This window comes from Tachysurus fulvidraco, chromosome 16 (assembly GCF_022655615.1).
Source record: "Tachysurus fulvidraco isolate hzauxx_2018 chromosome 16, HZAU_PFXX_2.0, whole genome shotgun sequence".
Taxonomy (NCBI): Eukaryota; Metazoa; Chordata; class Actinopteri; order Siluriformes; family Bagridae; genus Tachysurus; species Tachysurus fulvidraco.
Window position 1 is genome coordinate 7020515 of NC_062533.1, and position 15964 is coordinate 7036478.

At 36.7% G+C, this 15964-nt stretch overlaps 1 protein-coding gene across 6 annotated transcripts in view; it reads left to right on the forward strand.

Moving 5' to 3' along the window:
- Nucleotides 1–10249, forward strand: part of aqp4 (aquaporin 4) — a 27802-nt gene extending 17553 nt beyond the window's left edge. For 3 of the 6 annotated variants that reach the window (XM_047801379.1, XM_047801378.1, XM_027179560.2), the window contains 5 exons: nt 4078–4142; nt 5741–6170; nt 7548–7712; nt 8896–8976; nt 9635–10249. In XM_047801379.1, the coding sequence (XP_047657335.1) occupies nt 4096–4142; nt 5741–6170; nt 7548–7712; nt 8896–8976; nt 9635–9907 (996 nt within the window). In that variant the 5' untranslated portion in view covers nt 4078–4095 and the 3' untranslated portion in view covers nt 9908–10249. Of the gene's footprint in view, nt 1–4077; nt 4143–5740; nt 6171–7547; nt 7713–8882; nt 8977–9634 lie in introns of all 6 variants that reach the window. The other 3 variants (XM_047801376.1, XM_047801377.1, XM_047801380.1) reach the window with 2 other exon arrangements.
- The last annotated feature ends 5715 nt before the right edge of the window (nt 10250–15964 follow it).

A 15964-nucleotide genomic window follows, 5' to 3' on the forward strand; every position in this document is an offset into this window, starting at 1 on the left:
TTGTACTTTTCTGTACTCAGAAGATTCAGAATGTACTCAATTCTCTGATTGGCAAGACTTCACAAAAGCTGGGTCCCAAATAATCTATGCACTACGTACTATACTCTTTATTGTATGAATTTTAGGCTAGCAATGTTTCAAAAGGAACTCTAACGTTTTTTGCTAACTAAAAGTATAAACAGTTTCCCACTTTGCTAGCTTTAGCAAAATACGTTAGAGTTCCTTTTGAAACATTGCTAGCCTAAAATTCATACAATAAAGAGTATAGTACGTAGTGCATAGATTATTTGGGACCCAGCTTTTGTGAAGTCTTAAAAGTATAAACAGTTTCCCACTTCGCTAGTTTTAGCAAAATACGCAGGATTTTTTTGGAAAAACCTGAAAGTTGCAAAAAAGCCACACACAGTGTGTGCAAATTCATAAGACATTTGTAAGATGTCTTGTTCAACAGAGCCCCTTTTCCACTACGTAAGCAAAGTGGCAAGAATTTAGTTCATGAAGTCTAGCTGTGAATAAGTGCATCATCTGGCAACTACCTCTTGTTGGATTTTTTTGTGTGAACACACTACTCACTACTATTTATACTACAATATAGCACATAGGTGTGCAATTTGGGAAGCACCTAAAGATTTGTTTTACCAGGTTTGCTTTTAAAGTCATGAAATAACCAGGACCTTCATGCTTATTCTCTCACCTTCTATCCAAGATTCAACTGAATAAACTGCTCTATCAAGCACTGGTGAAATTCACATAGGAGGCTGCTATAAACCCAACACTTCCAACAGTTAACTTACTAACTGTACATAGAAACATTATCTTCCAGCACACTATGTGCATCCATGAATACTCCTCTGATTCTTACCAGAAGAGACAGATATCATTTTGCTCCAGGGGACTGAGACAGTGCTTCTACACTGCCAAGACATGAAGTCTGAGCTCAGTGCTGGATGCCAAGTTCAATTCCCAGAGGTGCCACATGGTATCTATGGTCAGCTTCTATTATGTAGTGGTCAGAGTTTATGAATATACTTTAACTAACTTGAAAAGGCATATGTTACCCTGTCAAGAGACTTCTGGGTCACACAGGTTAGGAAGTTGGAATTTTACTCCAATTTATGCTGGCAAGCTTCATGTGCTCTGGGATGGTGGTGCTGTCACACAGGAAAAGTCTTCTTTATTTAAAAAAAGAGGTCTATTGAGGCTTAGGATTTTCAATCATTTTCGTTCTAAGAGTGTCATTTCATCTGCGACTGAACATGTCAAGTGAAAGAAATATGATGTTTATAAAATAAAATCATCAATAGTATAAAAGTGAACATCTTATTCTGATTCATCTACGCCAAGAACTAGTTTTTTCAGCTAGATGCTGCTCATTTTACAAAAACAAATACACAGTATTATTTATTCATTCCTCCTTAACTTATTCAACAATTGCTTTATCCAAATCGACTGATTTAGAGCAATACCAATCTCAGGAACTTCGGCCACAATGTATGCTGTAATACAACCTGGATGGTTTCATGGCATCACACATATAAATAAATATTCACGTATTCACGCTATAGAAACACCACAAAAAACAAAACACAGTAAACAGAGCTTGAAAATGATCACTCAGTACAATAGTTCACATAATAATTCACATACTGGTGCATCTCAATAAATTAGAATGTCGTGGAAAAGTCCATTTATTTCAGTAAATCGACTCAAATAGTGAAACGTGTATTATATAAATTCAGTACACACAGACTTAAGTACCGTAGTTTAAGTCTTTGGTACTTTTAATTGTGATGATTTTGTCTCACATTTAACAAAAAGTCAAAAAATTTGAATACTTCATAAGACCAATAAAAAAAACATTTTTAGTGAACTGTTGGCCTTCTGGAAAGTATGTTCATTTACAGTATATGTACTCAATACTTGGTAGGGGCTCCTTTTGCTTTAATTACTGCCTCACTGGCATGGAGGTGACCAGTCTGTGGCACTGCTTTGGTGGTATGGAAGCCCATTGAACGTTTCCATTTTTTTTAAACACGACATTAACATTTTTTGAGATGTACCTGTACATCTCTGTGGCATATCATTTGCTTTATGAAGAACTTTGTCCTGTTTTGAAAACTCTTTTTCTCTTTGACCCACATATCACCTCACTGAAGACAATCATCCATGTTCCCCAAGAGGAAAAGACATTATATAATTGTTGCATAATGCCGATTCCTGCATTCCAGGACCTGAGTTGATATAATGAGTTGATAGGGTGTTCAAACCTTTTGTGTTTTGATAAAACAGAAAGGTTAGAGAATAATTTGTGTCTCTTTTGGAAAAAAAAGAAGAACTGTGAGAACATTGTGGGCAAAGAAGTTCATTAGAACAAATGTTCAGATTGCCTAAGCCTGCGTGAAGATTCAGAATTGCCTGCTTACACAATGCGGGACTTGTTTGCAGGCCTCCTGATAATGAGAACATAATAGCATCAGGCCACAAACACATGCTGCTTAGTTAAAATGTTGGCGTGTTTGTGATTTAAGGAGCACAAAACTCCATAACACTAAGAACACAAAAAAACTAAGAACACAAAAACTATACAGCAAGCACTGTATGGAGCTGCCATGTAAATATCTAGACAAATGGAGTTTTCTAAAGTGTTTAAATGCATCCTGCTCTACAGAGAAATGCAAAGATTTTACAGCTACATCCTACTATGTACTGATGATTAACTTAAGAGCATTAATTAGCTGATTAGCATAAGAGTATTTCAAAACTTTCCCTTCAGTGTCCTATTTGCATCTTGCCGGACAGGAGCTCTCAGCCGATGCATGAGGAAAGTGAACTAATTAAGTTTACATCTTGTGTCTATATGATATTTTTGTTTTTTTGCTAGTCTGCCTGAACATATGAATTGTATTTAGTATTGCTAATTCTGCTCTCAATTCAAATTACAATTCTACTACGCTCTACAACATAGCTGGTTATAAGATATTTTGATGAACATGAGGTGAATGTCAGGACAAATCTTTCCTAACAATATTCTCAATCAGTTTGTGCTATATGGCTTATAAGCCTCAGCAGGTAGCACACCATGTATTTGAGGAATTTTCCTGTCTTATCTGGTGTCTATGTATTAAAGCAGATTTTCAGCAGATTTGAGCCAATATTACTCAAGTGATGTAATCACAACATACAATCAGCCTCTTTGACAATTACACATATGTCTCAAGTGGTAGGAGTTTTAAGTGTGAGTGCAATTTCAGAAATTCAAGTCACGATATTGGAAAAATAACTGCTGCAAAATTAAGCATATTTGGCAGCCACAGTAAAAAAAAATATCTTGGAAGGTTTTTGAATGAATTAGTATGAGTATTACATACAAATATTGGGCCTCATTTGTCATTTATTATTTAGCTTTTTCCTCCAGATTTACTACAACAAATTCGGACTAGTTACATATGTTGATCAGCCACACAGCTCATCTGCATGAAGTCATGCTCACAAAATTCCTTTTTTTCTTTTTTTTTTCGTTTTTTTTTTTCTTCCATATTTACGGGATTTTCATGAATAAAACATTGCATTAATTGGTGATAATAGAAATAACAACCAGGGTCTTTATTATGACAAAATTGCCTGAGAGCATAAAAAATATCTCTCTCTCTCTCTCTCTCTCTCTCTCTCTCTCTCTCTCTCTCTCTCTCTCTCTCTCTCTCTCTCTCTCTCTCTCTCTCTCTCTCTCTCTCTGAGTTTGAGGTGTATTACTTAGTGGCCTTGGCACAGACATTAAGAATGACAGTATTTGTGTTTTTAATACAAGTTCTCTAAGTGAAATAATGCCCATGAAATTTCTGGATAATAAGACTGAAAGGCAAGAAATCAGTGTGCCTGTTGCTGAGGCGCGCGCGTACACACACACACACACACACACACACACACACACACACACACACACACACACACACACACACACACACACGCACACACCCACACCCGCGCAGGAGAAGCGCGCACCACTGTGTTTGAGAGAGCGCGCGTTCCTGGTTCAGCAAGATTGATGTATTTTTTTTTTTTACATGTTCTCATAAATAGAATGCTGCTTACTAAGGGATGAGAGAGGAGTTTTCTGACCAAAACCAAATTTGCGGTCGTTTTCGGTAAGTCTGCTGTGTGCAATTTCCATTAAAATGTAGCATGTGTTTGTGTTTTTCGTTTCCTGTTAATGTCCCTTAATACCATGCATTACAATAATCGGTAAATACACCAGCGTATATACTAACGTATACAGTATGTAGCATCCGTTTTATCTGCAGTTTTCAATAAAACAAGGAATTATGCTGATAATTAGAGGATCTGATTTGGGATGTGATGTAAGACTTTTCTTTTAAACATATTATATTAATAAAATAATTCTGTACAATGATCATAACAGGAAAAGGTTTTTTTTTCCCACATTTAGAAGGGGATCATGAGTTCCCAAAAGTTCAATGACTCCTACATTATGATGACTTATGAATTTATCTTTATTTATGTAAGCTTGACTTATTTGTTTGTTGGTTATTTGTTTGTTTGTTTATGAAACATTTGTGGATTACATATTACTGGAGATTCTCTTTAAAGAGGCAGATGGTGTATTAACACAGCATATGTTTATGGGAGACCATTTAAGAATATTGTATTACATGTTATTTGCCTGGTGAGGATATATATACGGATGTATAAACCAGTAGAAGGCAGAAGGAATAGATATTAGTATCTTACAGTTTTTCTAAGATATGGATATTGTAATAGGTGGCTTAGTGGTTTGCATGTTTGCCTCACAACCCCAAGGTTGGGGATTCGATTTATGCCTTTGCCCTGTGTTTGTATGTTCTCCATGTGTTACAGGGGGTTTCCACACTGTCCAAAGATATGTGTTGTAGGCTGATTGTTATAAATTGACCAATGACATCTCTGATTGTGCCTTGCAATGGGTTTGCACTCTGCCTAGGATTTCCTCCGCCCTGTTATAGGTTCCAGGTTAACCCAGTTAACAGTGAAATGTTAACAGTGTTTTCAGATACAAGTTTTTTCCTTTTAGTGAAAACTATTTCTTATTCATTAATAAATAAATCTTGCATATTTTATAAATAATAAGTTGAAAGTTACATTTTCCTTAAAAGTTTTGTTCCCCTTCTTCCCCCTATAATATAATTTTAATCCTTCAGATACACATATGATGAGTGATCAGTTTTTATCGAGTAGCAGCTTTCTGTGCTCATATATACATAGTGAAACTGGAGAATCATTGCACCTCAGGTGGTTGTAAGGGGCAAAGTTTGTTTGGAAATAGAGGTTTGTTTCAGTTCATAAATCTACTCTGCATAGAAAAATGTATGGTTTTATAATCGTGGCTTAAATCCACATTATCTAATTAATGTATGCTTTAAGATGAATTGAATTATTTTTGTACTCTTAATAAGTGCTTAGCATGTGTGCCTCCCACCTCTGGGGTGGGAGATTGATTCCTGCTTCCACCTTGTACCTTGTGATGAGTTGACACCATGCCCAGGGTGTCTCCCACCTTGTTTGCTTTTCCTGTGTAGGATAAAGTTATAGAAAATAGATGGATAGTCACTGGCTGCTTCTCTCTAGAGTAATTTTACGCATGTCTAAGCCAAACACTACAGAACTTACTTTACAAGTATTCTTTAAACCAAATGCATTTATTTTCCAAAACCTTTATCTTTCTCTTCCTGTCTTTTTGTTCTCTCAGGAGGTGTGTGCCCTCGTGCCCCTGCACGTGTGATCAAGTTATGGTTGCCTTTAAGGACGTGTGGACAAAGGGTTTTTGGCGAGCAGTGTCTGGAGAGTTTTTGGCCATGTTGATCTTTGTGTTGCTCAGTTTGGGGTCCACTATCAACTGGGCAGCAACCACAAGTGACAGCACTCCTCCTCCTCCTGACCTCGTTCTCATCTCTCTCTGTTTCGGCTTGTCTATAGCCACGCTCATCCAGTGCTTCAGCCAAATCAGCGGCGCCCACATCAACCCGGCAGTCACAGTGGCCATGGTGGCCACTCGCAAGCTGAGCCTGGCAAAGGGCATTTTCTATTTGGGAGCACAGTGTCTAGGGGCAATCTTGGGAGCAGCTATCCTGTATGGTGTGACTCCTCCCGCTGTCAGAGGGAACCTGGGGGTCACCTCGGTCAGTTAGATTGTATATGATGCACATGATTATTTGTAGATCTTCATAGTTAGGGAATAAGATTAGAAGTTTTTTATTCACGTTAGTCTCTTATTCTAGTGGTTATTGACAGCCTTCTTAAACTGACTTTAGACATCCATTATAAGTGAATTTCAACTGATCTGTTTTCTGTTTAATTCCAAATCCAGACAAATAAAACTCACACATACGCTCCAGATAGACTGAATACAGATTAGGTTGAAAAACAATGAACCCCTGAACACAAAGTTAAATCCATAAAGAATTGGTTTGCAAGGTTGGAGTGAAAGAACTCAAGAGTCCTGCACAGAGCAGCTGACCTTAACCCCACTGAACACTTTTCGGATGAACCAGAACACTGAATGCACCTTAGATTTCTTTCCAGAAGATTATATATTATTATTACACCAAAGGGGTTCTAGCTCCATGTTAATTCCATTCCTTTGGAGTAAAATACCCAAAGGTCCTCATACATTACTTCTGACCAAATAGAGTATAAATGGGAAGATAATAAAAGTCTAGTATTGCCAGTATGATGATGCAGAAAAGTCCTCCTAGCTGTAATTATTCTATGCCATTGGAAATTAATGAATTTACTGTTTATGGCTTCCGTCCTAGTTATTTAGTAGCTGACAGAACTGCATCCCGTTTTCTGCAGTATAGCTGTAGTAGGGCAAGTCGTGGCCAAGTAATCCTAAGGTTGTGGGTTCAAGTCTCGGGCTGGCCACGACTGAGGCGCCCTTGAGCAAGGCACCGGACCCCCCAACTGCTCCCCGGGTGCCGCAGCATAAATGGCTGCCCACTGCTCCCGGTGTGTGTTCATGGTGTGTGTGTGTTCACTGCTGTTTGTGTGCACTTTGGATGGGTCAAATGCAGAGAACGAATTCTGAGGGGTCATTGTACTTAGCCGTATGTCACGTCACTTTCACTTTAATGTTATAAAATCTGTCTATTGTTGAATGTTCAGCATGTGACTGGACGGGCCATGGAAAGCTTTTTTGTGCACTGACATTTACCTGAGTGTACAATTTAAAAATGACAATATATTAATAATATGTGTACTACTTTATCATACTTTTCATTTGCTATATTAAATGGTATAATTAACAATATAATGAGAATTTCACACATTTCTGTATTCAGCAAACTCTACTTTACAGTCCAACTGAAATATTACCCATATTAAACCTGAAGTCATGAATTCAAGAACACATGCAGGACTGGGTCTAGTGTAATGCAGAACCTAATGCACACAAAAAGGAATAGCTTATATCCAGCAATCCTCAAGATGGAATGTTCTTGGTTAATTATCTTTTTCAGCTCCTTCTTACTTCCTAATTGCTGTTCTATTCTCTTTAGGTCAGCACTCATATCTCTGCTGGTCACGCACTGGTGGTTGAACTCTTTATCACCTTTGAGCTTGTCTTCACCATCTTTGCTACCTGTGACCCAAAGCGCACTGACCTGAAGGGTTCAACAGCATTGGCTATCGGCCTGTCGGTGTGCATTGGGCACCTGTTTGCCGTGAGTCGGGTCTCTAAATCAACTGACATAAATAAGAGTGCAATAGATCCAGAAGGAATTACAACAAATTATGATCATTTATTATACAGTAAGCAACTATACCTACAGACAGTACTTTAAAGAATCACAGAAGAGAAGTAGATGCATGTGTCTAATCACGTTGTTGCACAAGTAAAACATAAAGGGTGAAGCATGCATAATTGTTATGCTCATCAGCCTATTGGGCATTTTCCATGTCTGAGTGTGTCAGGTGTTTTTTCGGGTCTCAAAGCAGTGCTCTTCCATGGAGAATTGTAACCTAGCTGTGCTGCCATGTGTTGATATCAGGTTTATGCCAAAAAGTCCCCAGAGAATTTGATGTGTGCTTGCCGCACCTAAGGGTGTTGCTAAAGATGAAGGGTGTCCTCGATTTGCTCTTTATGCACAGGCATAGCAGGATTAAATAGACTTTATTATAGAAATTGATTTTATTCTGTATTTTGTTGGTTATTTGACTCTCAGTAGTTGTACAATATTGTACAATCATGGAATATATCCTGTTTCTTTTGTTAAGCTGTGACATCAACTCTCCATATTGTTACCCACTGTTCAAAATCACAATTTTTTTTTACAACAAACAACAGACACATTTGTTTAACACAGTGTGATGGTTGCATTTTGTGCAATCAACACTACAAGCAAATGTGATTTAAATGTGGCAAATCTCTTGGTTGTGCAAAACTAGTGCATTTTTTTTAAGTTTAATTTTGTTGTATCAAATAAACCATATTATTGATTTGTGTCATTTCCCATATAGCTGAACTTGCTATAATGTATATTTCTTGCAACCAATACAGTTTAATATTTACCTGCACTTCTTCTTCTTCTTCTTCTTCTTCTTCTTCTTCTTCTTCTGCATAAGAAACAACATACAGTAAAACCAATAGCTAACAGATGCTACTGAAGTTTATTACACTTTTTATGAAAATACTAGGAAAATAATCTTATGAATATTAGTAACTAGTGGGCAAATTTATTAAAAGCACACACAATATCATTGTATAAACGTTAACACCTTCATAAGCCTTAAATAAGCCTTCATAACCCTTAAAGAGTTCGTGTTTAGAAGCTCAAGTGTTCTTCTATTCTTTTCTCCTAACTTTACTGTGTGTGTGTTTGTTTGTGTGTGAGTATGTTCTAACAGATCCCCTACACTGGTGCCAGTATGAATCCTGCTCGCTCATTTGGTCCTGCTGTCATCACAGGGCGCTGGGAAAACCACTGGGTGTGTCAAATATTTCTATTTCTTTTTCTTTTTTTTTAATAATTTATGTCTGCCAGCATGAGGTACTGTAGTATAGTCTGAACTGAGGCACATTCATCATATAGACATTTTGAGGACACCCACTGTTACATAAGGATCTGAGCCATATGTATGTGTGGTGTGCTGAGCTTCTGTCGGAGAGTGTTACACTCAGGAGAGGAGTAAAGCTGAAGAGAAAGCTTCTATTTTGAGGCCATCCTTTTGACAGTGAAGGTCAGTGATAATGGCTTCTTCAGAAAAATGTGGTAGAAGGCAAAGCAATACAACGCAGCGCTTTAGGAGCTACTCTCAAGGACTTTTTTCAGGGGCTGAGTCCAATATGATTTCCACCTGTTCATATAATTCACAGTAACCAGGCCTTTCAAGACAAGATTGTATTACTTTACTTGGATCAGAGGCCAGATGTCTAGTAGCAATACCTGAGAGATACCTGCCAGTTCCCCAGGAAAATTATTGATTGTATCGGTATTTATTGTAAATTTTCATATATGAGAGCAGTGTATGTATGTATATATCAGTGTATGCCAGTGGCAGGCAGTTACAGATTTGTGTAATATTGTAAGGTGTTCTTGAAAATCATGCTAAAAAACATCTCTGTCTCTCATGTTCCCACTTACAGGTGTACTGGTTGGGTCCATTAATGGGAGGAGTCCTGGCAGCAGCCCTATACGAGAACCTGTTCTGTCCCAACCCGGATTTGAAAAGACGTTATGCCAGCGTCATCTCTAGAACCTCCTTCCCAACTGCTCAGTACCAAGGCATGGAGCCAGGTACGTTCTCCAGTGACAAAGATCAGATGATAATCAAACAGCCAGCGTTCACAGAGCTGGATGCGGAGCGCACTGACAGAAAGGAGAGAGAGACAGCCGGTGAGGTGCTGTCCTCCGTATGACGATTATGGTGCACTGATGAAGAAGAGCTGAGTTCTATACATTACACCTCCAACCAGCTTAAAGAGACAAACTGATATAGAGGTGTGAATTATACAAAATAGTATGTTAAAAGAGAAATCTTTCTGCTAGCACCATTATCTACAGGGGTCAACCATTACACAATGATGTGCGCTGCATTTTTGTTAATGTTACAGTACTGTGAAAAGGTCTTACTCACAACAAATTAAAAATATAGATATATTTTTGACATTTACACACGTGGACAAAATTGTTGGTACCCTTCGGTCAATGAAAGAAAAACTCACAATGGTCACAGAAAAAACTTTAATCTGACAAAAGTAATAATATATAAAAATTCTATGAATGGTAACCAATGAAAGTCAGACATTGCTTTTCAACCATGCTTCAACGGAATTAATTAAAAAAATAAACTAATGGAACAGGCCTAGACAAAAATGCTGGTACCCCTAAGAAAATAATGTGACCAAAGGGACATGTTAATTCAAGGTGTGACCACTAATTAGCATCACAGGTGTCTACAATCTTGTAATCAGTCAGTGGGCCTATATATAGGGCTCCAGGTAGTCACTGTGTTGTCTGGTGACATGGTGTGTACCACACTCAACATGGACCAGAGGAAGTGAAGGAAAGAGTTGTCTCAGGAGATTAGAAAGAAAATTATAGACAAGCATGATAAAGGTAAAGGCTGTAAGACCATCTCCAAGCAGCTAGATGTTCCTGTGATTACAGTTGCACATATTATTCAGAAATTTAAGATCCATGTGACTGTAGCCAACCTCCCTGGACGTGGCCGCAGGAGGAAGATTGATGACAAATCCGAATGGTATGATGTATGATGGATAATCCGAATGGTAACAAAAGAGCCCAGAAAGACTTCTAAAGAGATCCAAGGTGAACTTCATGCTCAAGGAACATCAGTGTCAGACCGCACCATCCATCGTTGTTTGAGCCAAAGTGGACTACATGGGAGACGACCAACAATTTTGTCCACGTGTGTATGTTGCCAATAATCAATGTAATTTATTCAAAAACACTTCAGATTTCCAAACTTTAGTTTTTAAGCAAAAATGAAATGTTCCAGAAAAATGTTTGTCATTAAAGACGGCAGCACATTACATAACAAAGCAGTTTTCATACTGATTTTTGCTGTAGGTGTAAAAGTCTCCAGAAGCACTTTGGCTGGTTTTGTAAAATTCCTGGAAAACATACCAGCTAATTTCCTTATAAAGCAGCAGAAACTGTGAAGTGTTTTTTAATCAAATCTTTGTCACCCCAAATGTTGATCTTGTTTCATTTATTGCTGTTTACTGCTCTTTAAAGTATTCCAATATTTCCATTATTTTGTTCTTTTTGCCATTTATTTGCACACCCCTAGAACTATTCCACAGTACTGTATATGGACAAAGGTGTATGGATACCTGACCATCACACCAATATGTGCTTTTTGATGATCACATTTCATTTTTAGTTCCTTTTACTGATATAAAAAGCTCCACTCTTGTGAGAAGGCTTTCCACTAGATGTTGGAGCATGGCTACAGTATGTGGCAAACCATGTGTTCACGGAGCTTGTTGTTTTGTACACAGTGGCATTGTCATGCTGGAAAAGCTTTGACCTGTTATATGGCAACAGTTTGGGGATGAACCACAAGTGGTTTTCTGATAGGTTTCTACAAACCTTTGGCCGTATAGTGTATTTAGCTACGGTGTCTTTAAGTTTCATTTAGGTTGAAAATGTCAGTGACCACTTCCCACTTATTGGTATATAAGGTTAAGTATATAAATCACAGCTTTATAGCTGCAAGCAGCAAAGCCCAAGTATGAAAGAATAAACCAAACTGTGTGAAAATAAATGCTGAAGCAAGCCAGTATAAAGAATTATATGCGATCAAGTAGGCCCAGAACGATACCCCTGAGAACATACTGTATAAGAAGTGGCATAACACTGGCCTATATTCATCCCTTCATTCTGCTATGTGGTATAATAGCTATAAACTCAGCCTCAGGCATGATATGGAGATTTACAGCTGAAGCATTTTTCCAGCCCAAAATTGAAGCGCTACATGAAGCACTACATGAGCCATACTGGATCAGATTCACATTTGTGAATATGCTGCTGCTTATATTTGGGCCAAATCATAGTGTGTAGCTAAATAAAATTTGCAGATTTTGTACATAGCTATAGCATGTCAATAGCCTGCCTCATACCTCAGAGGTTGAGATGAGTGTCAGGGAACTGATTTCTGTTTGTTGGCTTTATAGATCTTTTATACAAGATCATCAAGCTTTGGAATGCTTTATATATATATATATATATATATATATATATATATATATATATATATATATATATATATATATATATATAGCCTCACTGTTGTCCGCTCACTGAGGTATAGAGTCAGCATTTAACTGACAAAATTAATGGGCGTACTGTCGAACAAAAATCTCACAAACCTTACACAGACACACACACACATTTTGCAAATATCAGAGCTCAGACCTTAGCCACTGAAATAATATTTTCCTTTTACAACATAATTATGTAAAAATACACACACCAGCCACTTTAATAGGAACACCTGTCTATTGGAAGGCTCATAATGCATAAAAGACAATCACATATCGCAATCAAAGTCACTAAGAGCTTATTTTTTCCTTGTTCTGGTGTTTGATGTGAACATTAACTGAAGCTCTTGATTTGAATCTGCATGAGTTTATGTACTGTGTGCTGCCACATGATAGACTCCTGATTTCATAAATACAGTATGCACATATGTTCCTATTAAAGTGGCCAGTGAGAATACACCCAACACAACAAATATTCATTCATGTATTCAGTTTGAATTGGTTGAGTCATACTAAAAAGAATTAATTTACACATGAACCAAATTTTGCTTCCTCGGTGCACAAACTCAGAAACACTCCTAATGCAGTACTTTCTTTCTTGCACTTTTCTACTGTTCCTCATAGTATGAGTTCTCTTTCTCTCTTTGCTACAAATTCTAGATCTTCTCAGGTTCAAGTATGTGATGTAGTACATGTTGTATATAGGTAGGTATAAACCATGGGCATTTGGTGTGGTAATGATTGCCGAAGATTTGTGATTTATTCGTTAATAAATTTGTATTCACAAAGAACTGTTAAAGTTAGTCTATATATATATATACAGCTGGGGAACAATCGTTCTGTCTTTTTTGCAGCAAAAGAATATATATATTTTTGTGACTATGTTTTCTGAACTATTCATATCTTAACATACACTATATGGCATTTTTTACTTATAAAAATAAAGCAACATCTCTGAAACTGAACACACTAAATTTCAATTTTGTAAATTTAGTTTTTCATAGTTTTATTCTTTTATTTTGTTTTTTAAATATTGCAATTCTTACACAGTATGACATGTAGTGAAATGCTTTTTCTAGATTATAAAAATATCCAATTAACACCGAGGTAAAGAGATGTAGGATCTGAATACATTAATTTGGTCTGAATATGGTATTTAATTCTTTCTTTCTTTCTTTCTTTCTTTCTTTCTTTCTTTTATTTTTCAGAAATAATGGGTCACTGTACCATTTATTATTATAATAATGTTATGCTTGAAGTTATAAAGTCATTTGTGTTAATACTTTTTTACTTTTTTATTAAAAAAAGAGTGTTGACTTCATAGACTGTTGATTATAGGAAACTGGTACCTCACAAAGTAAAACATTTCTGGGTTAATTATGTGTCAACTGAATAAACTCTGGCTCTTAAATCAGTTATAAAACAGCAATAACTTGGCACAAATCAGGTATATAGTAGTTCATCAACCACTAGGTAGTTCACTCCAGTAGAGGGCAGACATTACTAACTTATATGCCACTGTTGAGTCAGGATTTACCAAAAGAATAGTGGAAGCAGAATGCAAGTAAAATGCATCACTTGTACCACTGTTTTTCCAGCATTATGACCATCTGTGCAAATAAGTGATACTATAACAAAGCTTCACTGCATCCAGCAAAATAAAAGACTGAAATAAGACCACAACAAACTGAATATTTCTACAGTGCTATATTCTAATCTCTGCAGTGACAGTGATGTGTTGTAGAAATAATCCACTACCAAAATGACAGCCGAACTGACGTGGTTCTTTCATGGTCTTTTTCCAATGAGTGATGAAGTAAAGTTTGACTGACAGCTTGGACTTTTTATTTTACACCTGATTACTGATTTTAGCTTAGAGAATAGAAAAAAGATCATCTAAGACCCAGTTAAAGCATCACCCCACTGGCTGCCTCTTTCTAAGAGAGAATTGTCTAAATGTTTTTAGATTTTTTTTAATTGTAAAGTGCCTTCATACATCTCTGAATGCATAATAACTGTGTTCATTATTAAAGGTCATATAGCCATCTCTACAGTCCACACATGAAACCTAAACCAGGTGCAATATGAAGCGGCTTTTCATTTTTATACAATAAAAATATGGAACTTATTATTATTATTATTATTATTATTATTATTATTATTATTATTATTATTATTATTATTATTATTATTAAATGGGTTTTATGTAATACTCTTTGAGGAAAAAAGAATACGAAAATTTGGACCCATGTAAACACAAACAAGCCTGCAGCCATATAATACATTTGTCTATGTCTATTACCTCTTTTTTCCCTGAGGCCAAATTGAAATTTTTGCCTTGGGGTTTCCATATTAATCATTTAATTTCTTTGCCCATGTCACACTGCACAGTGGTCAAAGGTTCTTGTGAAAATAGACACTCAGGGCTTTAATAATTTATCTGCAGAACTTTACAAGATCCTTATAAGAATACTTATATAGCTATTCATAAGTATTGGGCTACTAGGGGCAATATATTTAAGTTCAAGGCGGTTCGATTTTTTTTCACTCAATTGTTTATATATTAAAGGAGATTGTGATATCAAATCCATTTTCACTCTCTTAGATGTTCCATGCACTGAAAAATTCAAAGCTGTTATCTTCAACCATTAAAATTCTGTGTGAGGTTTTGCCAACAGAGGTAAAAACATCTCACACTAAAAGCGAACAGTGTCCTGACTCATTTCATACAAGACTTGCAGCAATGAAATAATTAATTTGTTTGCACTGATTGAAAATGTCAGATAAGTCGATTTTAGAATACCAGTGTGTGGGTAAAAAGGGATAAACCATCATTTTCTTTAATTGCACATATATGGTGTTTATCTGTTATGTATATGGTTGGAGAATCTATAGAAGGTCAGTGGGGGTAGAGCATATACATGTTGCATATAAATTATAACAAACTCTTAGATCTTGTTATGAACATCCACTACTTGTCTCTTTCTTACAGTTTAGCTAGACTTTACCTATAATACTGTCATTTAAACAAACCACATCTATCTATTATTGCTGCACTCTGTTTCTCTTTATTATTTTCATTTCACATTCTATTCATCTCTCTGTCTGACAGATGCAGGAATGATTGAGGATATTAATCTCAGTCAGCACGGTCAACAGTGCTATTTGTTACTATTCTAAAAGTATCTTCATTAACGATACAAATCCTTCCAGGTTTTAAGTGTATTAAGTGGTGTTTGTACAAGAGACCTGTTATACCTTACGTGTATTTTGGCCTGTGTCACTTAAGATTCTTACACAGATTCTTTGAATTTGCTTGAGTGTATACGTACACAAAGAGCGAGAGAGTGTGTGTGTGTGTGTGTGTGTGTGTGTGTGTGTGTGTGTGTGTGTGTGTGTGTGTGTGTGTGTGTGTGTGTGTTTGACACCTTCTCGTGCAGAGAATCAAACAATTTCATGCAGATAGCGAAGGGACGAAATGAACTGAGCCATAAGCCATAATAAAACAATCCAAATGTTATTACAGAGTCGACTGCCTCTGTCCTACTTGAAAACACATTTCAGAACCTGAGGCCTGCCTGGCAGGTCTCACCCTCCTAAATAAATCAACGTTAGCTCACATCTAAATTATTTAGGATGGGACTTTGACTCATATTTAGAGTATACATTATTGGGAGCTGAAAGTGC